General features: G+C 61.9%; 1 protein-coding gene across 2 annotated transcripts; it reads left to right on the top strand.

Annotated features, from left to right (window-relative positions):
- Positions 1-1,692: 1,692 nt before the first annotated feature.
- On the top strand, positions 1,693-15,271 carry SLC9A5 (solute carrier family 9 member A5). Of its 2 annotated transcripts, XM_054840866.1 has the most exons (16): positions 1,693-1,906; positions 6,678-6,980; positions 7,634-7,797; positions 8,075-8,153; positions 8,411-8,588; positions 8,718-8,938; positions 9,111-9,313; positions 9,859-9,948; positions 10,079-10,149; positions 10,865-10,994; positions 11,176-11,264; positions 11,416-11,542; positions 11,673-11,843; positions 12,437-12,506; positions 12,716-12,847; positions 13,134-15,271. In XM_054840866.1, the coding sequence occupies exons 1-16, from the start codon at positions 1,774-1,776 to the stop codon at positions 13,598-13,600; spliced, it is 2,628 nt and encodes an 875-aa protein (XP_054696841.1). In that variant the 5' UTR covers positions 1,693-1,773; the 3' UTR covers positions 13,601-15,271. The 2 variants fall into 2 exon arrangements, with proteins under 2 accessions (XP_054696841.1, XP_054696842.1); XM_054840867.1 differs by lacking the exons at positions 1,693-1,906; positions 6,678-6,980 and having other exon boundaries at positions 7,730-7,797; positions 8,075-8,149.
- Positions 15,272-17,703: the final 2,432 nt, after the last annotated feature.

Below are 17,703 nucleotides of genomic sequence, written 5' to 3' on the forward strand. Positions count from 1 at the left end.
CGATTTTACTTTCTTTTTGACTGATTAGCTGGGCCGTGACTATGGCCCAATGCGATGGAGCAGTGGGCAGGGAGCCTTCCCCTCGCTACTGGCTCCAGCCCGGGCTCCCAGTAGGAGTGAGGCGTGAGCAGACTGGGGGGGCTCAGCAGAGACGCCCGGGCAGCGGCACAGGCCGGGTCAGCAAGGCACAACCAGCCTGGGGGAGGCAAAGCCAAGGAGGGATTTAATTACGCCTTTGGCAACTTAAAAGGGGAGCGGGAGGCAGCTTTTCTCCGCGGCAGCCCTAGGGAGGCCATTGCTGCGCTGCCTTTGCTGGCAGGAGCCGGCTGGCAGGGGGTGGCAGCAGCAGGCTGCTTTCCCCGGCCGTTTTCTTCCGCTGGCAAACGTTCGCAACACATTTGTGCCGGGTCACAGAGACTGGAAGAGGCGATGCTGCCGGGGCTGCCAGGGAGGCGTCCTGCAGCCGATTCCCCTCTGGCCAGTGGGCTCTGCCGGGCACTTGGCATCCAAGGGTGCCTGTGCCACAGACAGGACCAGCCAGAGGGCTCGGCCCGGCCAAGGTGTCCTTCTGTCCTGGCTCCAAGGGACACATGGACACAGCTCCAAGCTGGCTTTCCATGAAGCACTCTGCCAGAGTCCCTTCTTTCCCCCTGCCAGGTGGCATCCCCGCTCCCTCGGCTGCCTGGGCATCCCCCGCTGCCCACCCAGGACACGGGGCCCTGGATCTGGGAGCCACAGGGATGGGATGTTGGAGACGGGGCACCTCCCAGAGCAGGGGGGATGGCCCAGGGTCGCTGGGCAAGTGGGAGCTTTTAGGGGTGTCTGAGAGGGGCTGGGGAGGTGAGGGGGACCCAGGAACCATGGGGGCCCCCCTGGGGAGCTCCCAGGCTGGCGCTGGGGCAGGGATGGGTGCTCTCAGCTGGCAGCAGAAGGGGGATTGGGTGGGGTGGGGAGATTGGGAATCTGGTGGGTGCAGGAGACTGAGCCAGGGTGAGGGGACTCGGGCAGAGCAGGGGCACCAGGGGAGGGCATGGGGGACTGGGGTGACGCAGGGCGCACCGGGCAGGAGCTGGAGACTGGCATGGGGCAGGGGGCACCAGAATAGAGGTAGGGGGGCCGCTGTGGGGCAGGGGGCACTGGGGCAGGTGCAGGGGGCACCAGGTAGGGGCAGGCGACTGGCATGGGACAGGGGGCACGGGCACGATGCAGGTGGCACTGAGGCAGATGCAGGGAGGAGCAGGGCAAATGCAGGGGTCTGGCATGGCGCAGGGGGCACCAGGTAGGGGCAGGGGGGCCGTGGTGGGTCAAGGGGCACTGGGGCAGGTGCAGGGGACACTGGGTAGGGGTGGGGGTCCGGGGCAAGTGCAGGGGGACTGGCATGGGGCGGGGGGCACCGGGGCACCAGGGTGATGCAGGGGGGACCGGGGCAGGCACAGGGGGACCAAGGTGGGGCAGGGGGCACCGGGACGGTGCAGATGCGCTGGGGTTGGAGGGTGATGCACAGGGTGAGCAGGGAGCTGCCGGGCACCGGGGCTGGTGCTGGGGGGCCGGGGGGCCCGGGGCAGTGCCGGGAGGGGGGCCCGGGGCAGTACCGGGAGGACGATGTGGGGGGGGCCGGGGGGGTGGGGGGCGGCCAGGGCGGAGCGGGGAGCGGCGGGCGGAGCCCGTGGCGTGGGGCGGGACCGGCCCGGTGCGGCCCCACGTGCGCGTGACGCGGGCGGGGGCCGGTAGCGCGGCGGAGCGGCGGGGAGCGGCGGGGAGCGGCGCGGGGCCATGCAGCCCCCGGCGGCCTCCCCCGGCCCCGCCGCCCCGGCGGGCGCCGAGCTGCTGCGGTGGCAGTGGCGGGAGGTGCAGGCGCCCTGCCTGGTGGCCGCCTGGATCCTGGTGGCCAGCCTGGCCAAGATCGGTGAGTGTCCGTTACCCCCCCCCCCGCCCCACCTTTCCCGGTCCCCCGGGGCTCCGGGAGCAGCTGCGCCCATCCCCGGGGCGGGCAGGGTGGGATGCGGCATCCCCGGCGGGCGCGGGGGCATCCGGGGCGAGGGGTGCTACCGCACACCGGGGCACGGGGCTCGGGGGACGAACGGCCAGAGCCCGGCTGGTCGCCATCTGGGCTGGGCTGCGGTGGCCTGGTACGACCCCGCGCCGCGTCCTCCATCCCCTTCCCTGGGCCGATGAGCGGTGACGAGGTGAAGGTACAGCCCAAGGGACAACGCAGGGACCTGGTCCCCTTTTCCTTGCGAGGGATGGACGGGTGGGCACAGAGGAGGGGCGGTGCAGCAGAAGAGGAGCCCAGCAGAGACGTCCAGCAAGGGTGTCCCATGCCCCAGAGGCTGGCACAGCACGTGCCGCTGGCGGGGCTGGAAGCTGTTTGATCCCCCCGGCCTCAGGAAGGGCTCGGTGGTGCCGGTGTTGGGCCAGACGTGTCCCCTGCAGCCTGAGGACGGGTCCGTGCGTGTGGTCCTCTCCGGTGGGTCACTCCAGATCGGCATCGCCTCGGGCTCTCGTGCTCCCCAGCACAGGACCAGGCAGCCGGGGGGAGGCTCTGCCGCAAGAGGCTGCGTGGGAAGGTGCAAGGAGGGGGTGTGTGAGCTGCCGCAGGGCTGTGCCCCCCCGGAGCACCCTGGGTGCTGAGCGGGGTCCCCAGGGGCTGCTCCCCCGCGGTGTCCCTGCCTGCTGTGCTGGGCCCAGGTGACGAGACCGTGACCTTGAGGCAGGTTTCCTCCTTGGGGACCCTGCTGTGGGCACAGCCCCCGTGGCGGGGGTGCGGGCACCCTCTTAGTTTGGAGCCGACTCAAGAAATGCGGGTTCGGAGTTAAGCAGGGGAGTCTCTGAGCAGCCGGGGACCAGCAGCAGCTCCCAGTACACAGGGGACAACTACAGCTGCCACCACCAGCTGGCCTCTGCCTGTCCCAAGCATCACCAAACAGATTGCTGTGGACCTCACGCTTCTCTCCTTCCTTGGCCTTCTCACAAGGGAGACCTAAAGCATCGTGAGGAATGAATTAACGGGCGTCGTGAGCTTAAAAATACAACCCTCTGTCTGCAGCTGTGCCACCTCCAGCTGCCAAGCACGTCCCTCCTACCTGCAGGAGATCAGAGAGACGATCCCTTTCCCTGATTCTTATTTTCTTCTCTCAAACATCTCCCCGGAGCTGCTCCCTGTGCAGGTTTCCCCTGATGAACTCCCCTTCGCCCCGGCAGTGCCAGGGGGTGCGGAGGGGCCTGAGCCGAGGTCATTCCCAAACCCCCAGCCCCGCTGTGTTCTTCCAGGCCTGAGGCGAGCTGATGGCCACCCTCCCTCTCCATCTGGGAGACACAACCGCGACGGTGGGTAGCTCCGGGCTGCTGGGCTCAGCGGGGTCTGGCTCAATGGCTCCGATGGATACTCGCAGCCCGGAGCAAGGAGCAACACCCACACCTGGAGGCAGGGCTGTGGGCAGCACCCGGGCAGGGGGGTCCCTGGAGGTGGCACGCAACCCCACACATGCACGGTCCTGAGGGCACACGGGAGCCCATGGAGGAGATGGAGCCGGGGGTGGAGGATGTCGGGGAGCAGAGGGGGCAGCGCTGGCTGCGGCGGCTGTGGACGCCAGGCGTAGGCTGGTGCAGAGGAGCCGTTGCGGTTGCGGTGCTGGGCTGGGCTGCTAGCTCACAGCCCTGTGACTGCAGGGGAGGAAGCGGCCCCACGCCTGGGTGATGGGGAAATGACACTGCAGGCTCTGTTCTCGGAGGCCGTCATGATGCCGGGGTGCCCTGAGCCAGCAAACACCCGGGGCGGGGAAAAACTGCCTTGGGTGTTGCCTTCCTGCACAGCGAGGCATCATCTGGGCTTTGCTGCCTTTTCCGCACTTGGTCAAAACACAGATCTGCTTGGACAGGATGTGGGGAAGAGGGAAGTGATGAGCATTGCCCCCAACCTGCTCCTCACCCACGGCTGCCCCGTGGGCAGGGGTTTGCCAGCAGACGGATGTTTTTCCACCCAGCAGCATCCCCGCGGGTCGCAACCCCCTCTCCTTGCAGCACGCGCTCCCTTGACTCTGTTGCTTGCGGCACCATCACCCCTGTCCCCGGCTGCTTGCATCTTGGTTTCGGTGTCACCATTTCCCAAGCACCGGAGGAGCGGAGCAGGTTTTGACCTCGAGTCCTCCCAATGGCAAATCCTTATTATGGATGCCTGAGTGTGGATTATGGCTCTGAAGTTAATTCACATGTGGCTAAGTTACCGTTGCTGTGGGAACCTTTAATGCTGAAATTCTTGACTAGCGAATGTAAAATTAGAGCTCGTTCCACCCGTCCCCGCTGGCTGCTCCCCACGTCGCAGAGGAGCTCGTGTGCTGTCATTTGCTCGGGAGGGTGGCAGCATCCCCCCTCAGCCAAGGGGATTTTTGGACAAGCAGGGTCTTTCCCATCAATGCTGCTCCCTTCTTTGCCCAAGTTTTTGGCTTGGCAGAAAGAGCGATGGATGACAGCCAGGAGCCGTGTCCCCGTGTCCCCACAGCATCTCTGCGGGCTCTCCTGGGTCTCTCTCGCCAGCCAGGGCATATCTCCGCAGCACGGGCAGTGCAGATGGGATGCTGGAGCAGGGAGCGGGGATCTTGGCAATGTTCCTGAGTGTGCAGAAAGGGGCTGGACGCCTCGTTCCCTTCTTGAAAACTTCAGAGCTTTGTTCCCGTGGGCGGGAAGCGGTTTCGCAGCCTGCCGCAGGAGCTGAGCGAACGCCGTTCGCCCACCGGCGCTGCCTTTGCCGGCCTCACGTGGGGTGAACAGGGCTCCGCTGTGGCTTGTGCGGTCATTTAGCAAGAATTCAGCTGGGCTGGAGCTCAGCCACCCCTTCTCTGGGCTGTGGGTTTTCTTGGAGGGCTGTAGAGTCCGTGTCGCCGCTGCCTCCGTGGCTGAATCGCAGCGAGCGGAGGCGGCTGGGGGCGAGGGTGGATGCCCTGGGCTTTGGGCTGCAGAGCTGTGGCAGACACTTGGCCCCGGGCGCCATGGACAGGGCTTACCGTGCCAAGGAGCAGGAGGAAGGAACGAGAGGAAAAGCTGCCCTTAGCCTGCACGTTCAGTGGTGGGCTCACAGATGTTGTCTCTGCTCAGGAACCAGATCTTTGACATTAGCTCCTCTAGTTCAGTGCTCAGCTGCAGCCAAGGAAAGCAAATCAACTAAGAGGTGTTAGGAAAGGAGAAAGGAAGAACATCAGGAGGCCACGACTTCAATGCCCAGGATGTCTGCATCTCAGGGACACTGGGACCTGTCCCATAACAGGTTCAGAGGAGAATGACAAGGGCGTAGAGACATGGAAACCTACTGATGAAGCACTGCCTGTTCCTGGGCTCCTCTCCAGGTCTATGCCACTGGAGACAGGACTGATCTAGGCAGACCTTACGGTTGGGGGGTTCCAGGGAGGGAAGAAGAAGCATGTGAGCTAAGGTCTGCGTGTGACCACAGCAAATCTTTCCTCCTGGTGGGATGACTTGGCACAAGCAATGGGCACTTTTAATCCAGCTAAAGGGCTTTAGGGACTGGGTTTTGGGTTGGCAGCAGGGCTGGGCTTGTGGCCAAGTGACGGCTCAGAGGCTGCCCTGATGTCCCCTGTACCTGCTGGGTGCTCAAGGACAGAGGTGGCTCTGGAAGCGCTTGGAGGAACCCACTCCCCAGGAGAAGGTTTCTTCGTCTGAAGGCCCAAGTTGTGCTATAGAGCTGGGCTGGATGTCACAGGCCATGGCAGAACTCCACGATGGGGGAGCAAAACTGCTGTGACCCTCGAGAGCCTTTCCTCGAGCCCTTTGGGGGCAGCAAAAATTCAGGGAGGAGAAACCCACAGGGACAGGGGGGGTTGCCTGTCTGGATGCTGGAATGATTTGGGATTACATGAGATGCCCTAGCTTGGCGACAAGGCTGCCTGGAGGAGCGAGTCCCCTGTGCTGGCTGGCGTGACATCCCGCTGGCTTGTGCCTGAGCTGCAGGCTCACTGCCACAGAGCTGATGGATGAATACCAAGGCATACTCTCCTTGCATTACAAAATATATCCTGTTCCACGGCAGTTTAAGATTTGGTCCAAGCCTCGCATGGAATAAACCGATTATTCAAAGCATCTCTAAATCCGCAGCTCCCGTGCGCCTGTTTTTTTGCATGCAGGTGGGTTAGCCGGTGCTGGGGAAGGTTGTGTTCCGGCACACGGAGAGCGGCTGACTGGCTTGTGCTGCAGCGGTCTGCATGCTGCTCCGTCTGCTTGCTCAGACGGCTGCAAACAAGGTCACCCCGTCGCCAGGGCTGAGCATCCTCGTTTCTGAGTGGGGTAACGTGTCCCGGTGAACCAGGATGCCTTCGCTTGAACAGCAGCCGGCATTGCCGGTGACACTGTGAACGTGCTCGCTGGCTGCTTTTATCCTTTAAGTGCAGTTACCAGAGGCCAGGAAAAGCAAAATGCCTGGCTGCTTGGCTTGCTAGAGAGTGGCTGAGGAGGAGAGTAAGATCCCAAAGAGTCAGGGACCTGAAATCTTGACCTGGGAGCTAGCTGGAAGGTCTGTGCACACATGGCCACGAAGCAGCCTTAGGTGCTCCCTTGTCCTCCCCAGGGTCCATCACGCATCAGCCAACCCTTCCATGGAGCTTGTGGATCTGGGACGCTCTGTCCACATGCCTGTTTGGCTGATGCTTTCGTTCTTCCTTTCCTTCTAGTTTTCCACCTGTCAAGGAAGGTGACATCCATCGTCCCGGAGAGCTGCCTCCTCATCCTGCTGGGGCTGGGCCTGGGGGGCATCGTGTTGGCCGTGGCGAAGAAAGCCGAGTACCAGCTGGAGCCCAACATGTTCTTCCTGTTCCTTCTGCCCCCCATTGTCCTAGACTCGGGCTACTTCATGCCCAGCCGGTTGTTCTTCGACAACATCGGTGCCATCCTCACCTACGCGGTGGTGGGCACGCTCTGGAACTCCTTCACCACCGGCACTGCGCTCTGGGGACTGCACCGCGCCGGGCTCATGGGTGGGTGCACAGGGCTGCGCAGCTTGGGTCACATCCCCAAAAGATGGGTCGGAGGGTGCAAAGCACCCCCAAGTTCAGAGCCCACTGCCCTCCTTCCGCGGATTTCCAGGAAGTATTGCAGGAGCAGGGTCCTGGCATCCTGGGAACGGTGCTCTGACAGGACCGTCAAGCGTGCAGGACAAACGGGCCCTGCTCGGCCCCTGCTCGGCACTGAGCTGACTCACGTCTTTGCTATTTTTGTCGCCGACCTTGGCTAGCCTTGCTGGCTCGTTGACATGTTCCCTGTTCTTGGCTGTAGCCGCTGGCCCTGGCTGGCCTGGGCCATGTTTTGAGTCTCCTGAGGAACCGCTTGATGCCTGGACCTGAGGTGGGGCTGCTGAGCCTCCGTCGGTGCATATCTGCCGGAGGGGCAGCGATGCACCTGGGTGCTGGGGGGGACGTCCAAGCCCTGCTCCCTTCATGCTGCAGCAACGATCCCGGCTTCGTCTGGGGGACCCCGGAGGTCTGGGAGCACTCCGTGGCTCACCCCACTCCAAGTTGGGATGCTGCGGCCAAGTCACTGAGAGCAGACGAGGGACAGGCTTGTTTCAGCCTGGTGAAAGGGGCTCTGGGGCAGATGGTCTGCCTGAGCTTGGTCCTTCTGTCCTAAGCAGATCCGGGCATCGAAGCTGGGCTGATGGATTTCCTGCTCTTCGGCAGCCTCATCTCAGCTGTGGACCCTGTGGCGGTGCTGGCGGTTTTTGAAGAGGTCCATGTAAACGAGACCCTCTTCATCATTGTGTTCGGCGAGTCTCTCCTCAACGATGCTGTCACCGTGGTGAGTTGGAGCTTGGGGGACCCTAAAGTGGAGCCCAACGTGGGCCAGGGCGCTGGAGTCCCCCAGGATGGGCAGAGGACGCAGGTGACAACCCCAAGCCAAGGGCAGACCCATGCCATGCTCTCTGGGGGACTTTGCCTGCCGAGATGAGCTGTGTCACCTGGCAGATTTGGGGCAGGCGATGCCTCTTCCGCAGGGTCCATCCTGCCCGCAGGTGCCGTCCCTCTCAAAGCAGGGCGATACCCTGCCTTCCCCAAGGGATTTGCCTTGCCTGCAGGTGCTGTACAAGGTCTTCAACTCTTTTGTGGAGCTGGGCCCAGCACACATCCATGCCACGGACTACATGAAGGGGGTAGGTGAGTATGTGCCCCACCAGCCCCTCCGACTCTTCCTCTGGAGTGGAAGCGTGGGGGGCAAGCACGGATGCTGTCGTACTGTGGGGTGGGCACTGAGCACCGCAGCTCTGTCATCTCCATCCCAGTGGTCACATGCCAGCTGTCATCATGGGATGTTTTGTGGGGACCCAGGTGGGAGCACGGGGCTTGGCCAGCCCAGCGTGGCAGGAGCTGGGCTCGCTTGCTTATGGAGCAAATGAGTCTTCTCCCCCCACCAGCCTCCTTCTTCCTGGTGAGCCTGGGGGGCACGGCCGTGGGGCTGCTCTTCGCCTTCCTCCTGGCCCTCATCACGCGGTTCACCAAGCGGGTGCGCATCATCGAGCCGCTCTTTGTCTTCCTCCTGGCCTACATCGCGTACCTTGCTGCTGAGATGGTCTCTCTCTCCTCCATCCTGGCGTGAGTACCGGGGTGACCCTGGGGGGGTCCAGGAAGTGGGGGGTGCAGTGCTGAGCAGCAAGAGGCGGCAAGCAGACCCACTCCTCATCCCGCCGTAGGGTCATGCCGGCTCCTTCTGCCCCTCTGCAGAGTCACCTTCTGTGGAATCTGCTGCAAGAAGTATGTGGAAGCCAACATCTCCCAGAAATCCCGCACCACAGTCAAGTACACCATGAAGACACTGGCCAGCAGCTCAGAGACCATCATCTTCATGTTTCTGGGCATCTCAGCTGTGGACACCTCCAAGTGGGCATGGGACACAGCGCTGGTGCTGGGCACCCTGTTCTTCATCCTGCTCTTCAGAGCTGTGGGTCAGTCTGCCCTGCTGTGCTTCTGGCCACAGCACCCAGCCAAAAAGTGGCATTCCTCAAGAAAGGCTGGGGTGCGGGACCAGCCACTGCTCCTGGCCTGGGCTTTGCCACGGCTCCAGGAGCAAGGAGGGCTCTGCTGGCATCCCAGGCTCTCCTCCTCCTTCTTCCCTAGGTGTTGTCCTCCAGACCTGCGTGCTCAACCGCTTCCGCCTCATCCCCCTGGACAGGATCGACCAGGTGGTCATGTCGTATGGTGGCCTCCGCGGAGCCGTGGCCTTTGCCCTGGTCATCCTGCTGGACAGGGCAAAGGTGAAAGCCAAGGACTACTTTGTGGCAACGACCATCGTGGTGGTGTTCTTCACTGTCATTGTGCAGGTGAGGATGGGCACCGTGCCCTCCTCCAGTGCTGCCCTTTTGCCCAGAGCTCACCGGGGGGGTCAGGACGTGTGCTTGGGGCAAGTACCTCTTTTCAAATGACCTTTGGTCCTTGGTGCCTCCCGGTACCCCATCCATCACCGGGCCGGCGCGCAGGACCGCTGCGGCGGCTGTCACAACTGCAGGGCTGTGGCCCATGTTGGGTCCCTCTTGGCCTCTTGTTCTGGGACTCGCTCCAAGAGCAGCAACGGCGTGTGCCTGGCCAGGCTGTTCCCTTTACAAAGCTGCTGGGCTTGGGGTTCCTGCGTCTCAGGACTGGATGCGAGCCTAGGGGGAGGGGACCGGAGGGGTACGACGTGGTCACTGCCTGCCCAGACACAGGACCATCGCCCAGGTCCCAGGCGCAGGGGGTCGGGTTGGTAGGGACACACGCGGCCGGCACAGCTGCTGTTCCCGGTCACTTCATGCCGCTTCTGCTCCCCATGCCCCAGCCACGCACCCTCTCGCCCTCCCAGTCTTTCCCTTGTCTTCTCCTGCCGTTCCAGGGCCTCACCATCAAACCCCTGGTGACGTGGCTGAAGGTGAAGCGCAGCGACCACCACAAGCCCACGCTGAATGAGGAGCTGCATGAGCACGTAGGTGCTGGTGCCGGAGGCTGCCGGGCTCCCCGCACCGCCGGGGCCGGGCAGGGGTGATGCACGTCCTCGGCACCCCCGGGGCACCCGCAGCCTAGCCACCACTCTCACCCTCTTCTCCTCGCTCAAGGCCTTTGACCACATCCTGGCAGCGGTGGAGGACATCGTGGGACACCACGGCTACCATTACTGGCGGGACAAGTGAGTGTCTTAGCCAGGACCCTCTGTCAGCCATCAGGTGGATGGGGGACGCGCGTCAGCCATGGGGACATCGCAGAGTCCCCGCTGGAGGACACCCCTGCGGTAGGCAGGGCAGCGGGACCAGGAAGGCTGTATGTCTGTCCGTCAGTCCGTCTGGCAGGGGGCTGTCTGGCTGCTGTTGTGCAGCAGGCCAAGCTCCCCAAAAACATCCCGGAGAGAGGTCGGGCAGGCGCGGCTGGGGATGCAGCGAGAGCTGGCATTGCTTGCCCACGCCAGAGCTGCTGTGGGGCGTCCGTGGGGATGACGATGGCCGTGCGCCTCCCCACAGATGGACCTGCGCTGGGCGCTGAGGAGGGAACAGCCCTGTTAAAGCCCGAGCAGTGTTTATCTGCAGCACGGCGACAGGAAAAGGATGCGAAAAGCCTGTTTCCTGCAGGGGAAGCACTCCAGCGGCACAGCCACGCCAGCCCCACTCCCACTCCCACTCCCATCGCCTCCCGCAGACCCGCTGGTCTCCGGCTTCCCCTTGGGCAGGGACACAGGGTCAGCATGTCCACTCCCCTCCTGCCCCCCCCCGGCAGCACGTCCCTGGGTCCTGCGTGCCCAGCCTGCTCTCACCACGCTGTGGACACTCTCAACCTCGGGTGGGCAGGGGGTCCCTGGCCATGGTACCCCCCGTGGGAGCTAAACTGCCCATGTCTTCATCTCGCGGCAGGTGGGAACAGTTCGACAAGAAGTACCTGAGCCAGCTCCTGATGCGGAAATCTGCCTACAGGCTGCGGGACGAGATCTGGGACGTTTACTACAAGCTGAACATCCGTGATGCTATCAGCTTCGTCGACCAGGTTGGGGCACGTGGTGGGGGCCGGGCAGCGGGATGGCCCCGACAGGAGCCGGCTGGCCTGGGGTGGTGGCGTACCCCACACACGGCCACGCCGTGTCCCCTCTGGCCGGGCAGTGGGGACCCCCCCGAGCCCAGCTGGGTCCTTGCTGCCCCGATGCCAGCCTTGCCCTCCCACCTCCCAGGGTGGCCATGTGCTCTCGGCTGCCAAGCTGGCGCTGCCCTCCATGCCCAGCCGCACGTCCATGTCGGAGTCGTCAGTCACAAACCTCCTGTGAGTACCAGCATCCCTCCGAGCCCCCGGGCAGACCCCGCTGGACCCCTACAGCCGCCCCTTTCCCCTGGGGTGGGTCATGCCGAGGCTGGCAGGATGCAGGCATGGAGCCCAGCATCTCCATCTCCATCTCCCTCCATCTTCCCCCCAGGAGGGAGAGCGGGAGCGGCGCGTGCCTGGACCTGCAGGTGATCGACACGGTACGGAGCCGCCGAGACAAGGAGGACGCCGCCATGCACCACGTGCTGCGAGGGAGCCTCTACAAGCCCCGCCGGCGGGTGAGCGCTCCCCGGCCGTGGCGTGCGGCTCACCCCGAGGGTAGCAGCACCCGCAAGAGGAGCAGGGATGGAGGATGCTCCGTTGGGGCCAGCTGCTCACCCTGTGTCTCTTTGCCTCTCCCTCGGCCAGTACAAGGCCAGCTACAGCCGTCACTTCATCTCTCCAGATAAACAAGAGCGCCAAGATAAAGAAATCTTCCGGCAGAACATGAAGAGGCGGCTGGAGACCTTCAAGTCCACAAAGCACAATGTCTGCTCCTCCAAGAGCAAGGCCAGGCTGAAGGAAAAGGGCAGGAAAAAGGCAAGCGCTCCCCAACCTCCTGCTCCGTTACTAGCTCTGAGATTTGGGCTCCCCCGGGCTGCAGACAGCGAGGTCCTTTGGGGTGTAGGTGAGGTGCTGCAGGACATCGGCAGCTCCAGAGCCAGCGGGGAAAGCGGCTCATCTCATCTCAGTCCTGTGTGCGCTGCGTGTGAGCACGCGGGTCTCACGTGTCCGTGGGTCCCAACCCTGCCAGCGCTGCTACGGGGTGGCTCTTCCCTGGGCAAAGCGGTCCCGAGCCCTGGAGGAGCCACACATTTGTTTTCCAAGAGCACTCAGCATAAAGTAGCCTGAACGTCCGTGCAGATCCAGGCTCAGAACTGTGTCACTGTGCCTTAAACTGAGCCTTAGGCGTCCTCTCTCGTTTGGAGGCTCTTGAAGCCATTGCAGCTGAGCTGTCGGTTGTAGGGCCATGAAGATGCAACGCCCAAGGACTAGGAACCACTGGCTGCCAGCTGCCATCCAGCCGGGGTGGGAATCTGTGTCCCTGGGGTCACCCTGGCTTGCAGGGCCGCCTGGGTCGGGATCAGGGGTTGGCACAGGGCAGGTCCCAGCCGGTCCCTCTTCCTTTGCAGAAGAACATCTCTCTGCCCAGCGACGCACCCAATGGGAAGACGCACAGACACGTCCCCTGGCAGGAGGCAGGTGAGGCTGGTGGCGGGCGAGGTTTGCAGGTCCTGGCAAGGGGAACTGTTGAGGTGGGATGGGAGCAGCCTGCCGTGCCTGCCCGCGGCCAGCTCGGTGGCACGACAGCACCCGGGTTTGTGCTAGTACCAGGTCCTTCTCCCATGGGCGTAGTCCTTCCCCCGCAGGGTGCCCCATCCTCCAAACCAACTCTCTCCATCTGGCTGCAGCTCCTGTCCTGGTGATGGTCAGCTCAGAGGAGGAGGAGAGCGATAGCTCGGAGACAGAGAGAGAGGATGATGAAGGGATTGTATTCATCGCTCGAGCCACCGATGAGGTTCTGCAGGGAAAGACAACTCCTGGTAGGCACCGATGCTCCCACACCAGGGCAGCTGCCGTTGGGTAGCTTGTCCTTCCTCCACCTGGGGAGCAAAGTTGCCTGGGCAAAACCAAAGCTGGCAGAGCACGCGTGGGAGGATCTCTGCTCTCTGTGGCTCTGGAGGCAGGGCAGAGCCTCCCTGGTGGCTCCCGCATCCCTGGGCCAGCTGGCCATTCGGTTGTGGTTGGTTCTGCAATGTTTTCAGGGGCAAGGAAGAGAGAAAGAGCTGTGCAAGATCCCTCTCACTGTCCCTCCCTCTGCATCCCCAGGCAGCCTGGATGTCTGCCCCAGCCCCTGCATCATCCCACCATCGCCCACCCTGGCAGAGAAGGAGCTGCCGTGGAAAGGAGACCAGGCTGATCTGGCTGTTTACGTCTCCTCGGAGACCACCAAAATCGTGCCGGTGGATATGCAGAAGGCGTGGAACCAAAGCATCTCCTCTCTGGAGAGCATCGCTTCCCCCCCAGGCATCGAGAGCGGACCTCAGCACAGAAGATTCGCCTGCCCTGTGCTGGAGGAGCAACCCCAGTCTGCGAGCCAGGCGATGCCAGAGCAGAGCTCCTGCTTCCAGTTTCCCAGCCACGTCTCTAAGAGCGGCAGGTCGCAGAGCGACAGCAGCCCGGATGGCGCTGAGCAGCAGGAGCTGCAGCCTTTGATGGCCACGGAGGAGCAGGGCAGGATGCTGCCTGCTGCGGAGCCCAGGTGGCTGATGTTCAACAGAGCGAGCCACCTCTGAGGCGCACTGCGGACGGGGAAGGGGCTGGGGGCTGCGGACGGGCTGCGACCCACTGAGCGCTCTGCTGTCTTGCGTTGTAAAGCTTGTGTGTGTCTCCATAAACTCCAGGAGTGGCAGGAGAGCCCAGTACTCCTCCTGGAGCTGCACTCCAGGGTGGGCTTTGCCCGTGCACCTACTGATGCCAAACTGGTCAATAACTGGGCTTCATGGAACAGCAGGTACCGACCCCCGTCCACCCAGGGAGGCACAGACCCCAAACCTCTTTCTTCCTCTCTGGTCCCTGCACATCTTCACAGCACTGGGAGGCCAGAGATGTTCCTCCCGGGGCTGGGATCCCAGACGGACTCGATCCCGTCATGGCTGTGCCGCCCTGAGGTGTGTGGGTGCTGGCTAACGTGCCGTGGCTGCTCGCGAGTGTGGGAGCACGAGCTGATCTCCAGCCTGGCTGTGGGTAGGAGACCTCCGGGGAGAGGGCCGGGAGCGGCGGCCGGTGCACGAGAACCCATCCGCACGCAGCGACCAAGCCATTGACTTCAAGGTGGCATCAGCGCTGGTTCCTCGCGGCATGCACGGAGCTCAGCCAGGAGGCCGGAGATGGGCTCCTTGCCACGGCAGCTCTGCGTTCCCCGAGTTATGGAGGTACCGCAGGGGCGAGGCCGTGACTTTCTCAGGACTGGGAGCAGCGCTCCTGGGGTTTGGCTCCACTAGGAGCCGGACTAGCAAACCTGTACGCACAGGGACTCTTCCAGCACCCAACCTGCTGTACCAACCTCACGCCTGTTGTCTGGATGTGCTCCCAATAGCTGCGGTGTTCAGCTTCCTGGCTTTGCTAGGAGGCAGCTACCCTGCACAGCATCCTCAGCATTCATCCTGCCCACGTCCCGGTCCCTCCAGTTGACTGGGGCCCATCAGCTGGGAGGGCTGGTCATGGTGCGAGGAGCGGAGCGAGCAGCAGGTATGAATGTACATCAGGAACAGGGATGATGGGTGAGAGCTGAGTGCATCTTCAGAGGTCCTCCCCCCCCCCCCATCTGCCTCCCAGCCACCCCTGGTCCCTCCTGAGAGGGTGGTGGGACCCGGGGGCAATGGCCCACACAGCGAATTATTCCTCCTGTGACCCCAAAGTCCAAGAATCGCTCCCCAAGAACTGCTCAGCATGCAGAATCTCAGCACGACCGCTGGGCACCAGCAAGGCGGGAGGGTTGGGGATGCTCCTTTTTGGGCAGAATGGGGCCTTGGGCTGTGAATGCCCCAGAGCAGGTTAATAACCGCCTGCTCCAGCTACGTGGGTGTCCTGAGACAGCAGGCATCGAGGGGACACGTAGATGCACTGGGTGAGCGAGCCCAACGTGGGCCAAACGAGCTGGCGGTGCCCCCCCCCGTACTGTTAGCAAGGCTCAGCAAAAGCCCTTCTGCTCTGTACCTGTCCCACCAGATGAGCATGAGGTTTTTAAAAGGTTTTTATATAGTTTTGCATTTCTGGTATGCCTTATTCTGGTTTTGATTTCTGATATTGGGCCATACTAAATCTCTAGCTGGGTCAGTGTTTTCTGTAGCCACGGGCACCACAAATGACTCAAGACTTAGCATCTTATTTGCAAGAATATTGTTTTAATGTGAAAATATATGCAGAGTATTTTGTAATGTTCAATAAATCGGAGTTGGAGCAGGTGTCGCGGTCTGGTCTCTCTGCTCTCCGGGAGGGAACCTCTGCACATTTCCCAGTTTCGATAATGTTTGCGGAAAATGTGACATTCCTTCCGAACAGAAGCTTGCCTGCAGCCGTCATCAGGCCATGGTGCGGGGAGCAGCGTGCAGCTGCCCGGTGTCGCGGCTGCCGGCACAGCGGCAGGGTGCGGGGAGCCCGCATCTTCCCGTGTCCGTGCTTCCTCTCTCTTTGCCAAAAACATGGTTCAGATAGGTCTGTGTCAGGGTGATCTGGATCGCAGGAACCTCCCCGTGTCGGTGTCTGCCGGCTCCGCTTCTCCTAAAGCAGAGTAAAGGTGTTTTACTTGATTCACGAATCGAAGTTTTGCTTGTCCCCAACCTGGCATCTACCGTTCCCCCCCAGTGCTGTTTGGCAGGGTCCCTGTACAGCTTCCTCGCCCCGAGAGCTTTGCACTGGTCCCTTCGGAAGCTTTTGCTCCTCCCGCCGTTTCCCATCCGCCTCGCATCCCGCTGACCAGCGATGCCGGCCGAGCCGCGCTCTGCGTGCCGGACCTCAGTGCCAGCGTCTCCTGCAGACACGATCGCCTCGGCAGCGCCCCAGGTTGTGCGGGCCAGGTTGTTTTCCTGGAAGCGGTGGGTCTGCGGTATTCGGGGTCCTCAGAGGAGGAAAAGCAGATGTCTCGGCTTGGGGAAACGCCGGGGCCAGTTGCTGCTGTCCCACATCGGTTAGCTGAGCCGAGCGGCTATCTGTGTGCAGGCTCTGTGTGCCACCAGCCAGCAGCTGGTGAGCTTGGAGTCTGCAGCCCCCTCTTCCCACCCTTGACCCCAGCCACGCCGTGAGCAGGGATGGTGGCTCCTACTATACCCTTCCCCACAGGGTTTTGTCAGCATTTATTCCCATACTCTAATCTCCGTATTTCACTTTACAGGGAGAGATAGCAGGCAGCGCCCTGCCTGCACAGGACCGCTCCGATCCTTCCAGCGTAGCACAGAGCCGTCTCTTTCAGCCTAAAAATACTAAAGTGCTTCAGTGGAAAAACACGAGGACCGGGCCAAACCACGAACACATGTGCCCAAACCTCTGCTTCTCCAGGAGAGAGTAAAGCATAACCAAAGGAGCTGCCTGTCAGACTGTAACCCAGAACGTACAACCCTCTGACTGGTATTATAAGCAATCCCATCCCGGAGCTGCCTGACTATCGCAGACCCGTCATTTTGCACGCAAACTTCTCCTCAGAGCCTACCATTAAACCTACACATTTTTTCCACAGTGATTTATTTTCTCCGATGCTCGGCTCCTCCAGTTTCTCCGTGGTACCAGAACTTGTGAAGTCAGCAGAGGATGTAAGGCAGCTCTGGTAAGAGGGGCAGCGGCTGGATGGAAGAACCAAGCTGCGGGTGATGGATTGGTGTTGGCCATCTCTCAGGTGAGCTAAGCAGCAGCATTGAGCAGTTGTCTTAAAATCGCCACTTCTGGTTGGCGCATCTGGTAAATTTTAGGTTGGAAGGGGCTTGGGAGGTCTGCGGTCCAACCCCGGCTCCATGCAGGGCTGGTGGCAAAGCTACAGCAAGTAGCTCAGAGCCTTGACTAGTTGGGCTCGGAAAGTCCCCGAGGATGGAGATGTCACCCTGTCCCAGAGCCACACCACGGCCGCACCACTCTTGCGCAGAATGATTTTCTCCTTCTGCCCAGCAGGAATTTCCCCCGGCGCAGCTTGTCCCCGTTGCCTCTGGTCCTTCCAGGTGTGTCTCTGAGAAGGGTCAGGCTCTGGTTTCTCTGTGCCCCCCTGCAGGTAGCTCCCCTCTTTGCCTTGTCTTCCTAAAGCTGGTTCTCTCTGCTATATATATCTATATCTTGTTCTGGGGACCCCCAAATTGGAGCTCGTACCCAGTTGCGTCTCACAGGTACCAAGCCAAGAGGAACAATCATTTTCTTAAACCCACCAGCTCCGAGCTCTCCATTGCAGCAAGAGCGCTGCTGACTCACGGGCAACCTTGCGTGATTTTTCATTCTGCTCTATTTCTGGAGCACTTCTGACGCCCTCGTGTGATGTTTTCACGATGGCCTATACAGGCACAAGCGGTGGGAAGCTAGTGAATGGGAGCCCAGCTTCTTACCTCCCACTTGGCCCCAGCAAGCACAATGCGTGGCAGAGGCTTTGGCCACGTTCACGTTTTCACGGAGAACAGCGGGAAGGCGAATGCGGGAGAATTTAGGAGTTTAGTCTGATCGCATCTGGGTATACACATTTTGGAGACGCATCAGTCCATTCGTCGCTCTTTCCTGCTCCTGTCTGTCCAGGCATCCATCTCACCTGGGTACAATCAGACTGAGCACGTCTCCTGAATTTTCCTGCGTCTGCCTTCCCATTCTTCGCAGCCATCCCTGCTCCCTGCTTTCACTGGAAGGCTCCTCTGCTTGCTGGTGGAGGGAA

The sequence above is a fragment of the Grus americana genome, chromosome 13 (genome assembly GCF_028858705.1).
Source record: "Grus americana isolate bGruAme1 chromosome 13, bGruAme1.mat, whole genome shotgun sequence".
Lineage (NCBI taxonomy): Eukaryota > Metazoa > Chordata > Aves > Gruiformes > Gruidae > Grus > Grus americana.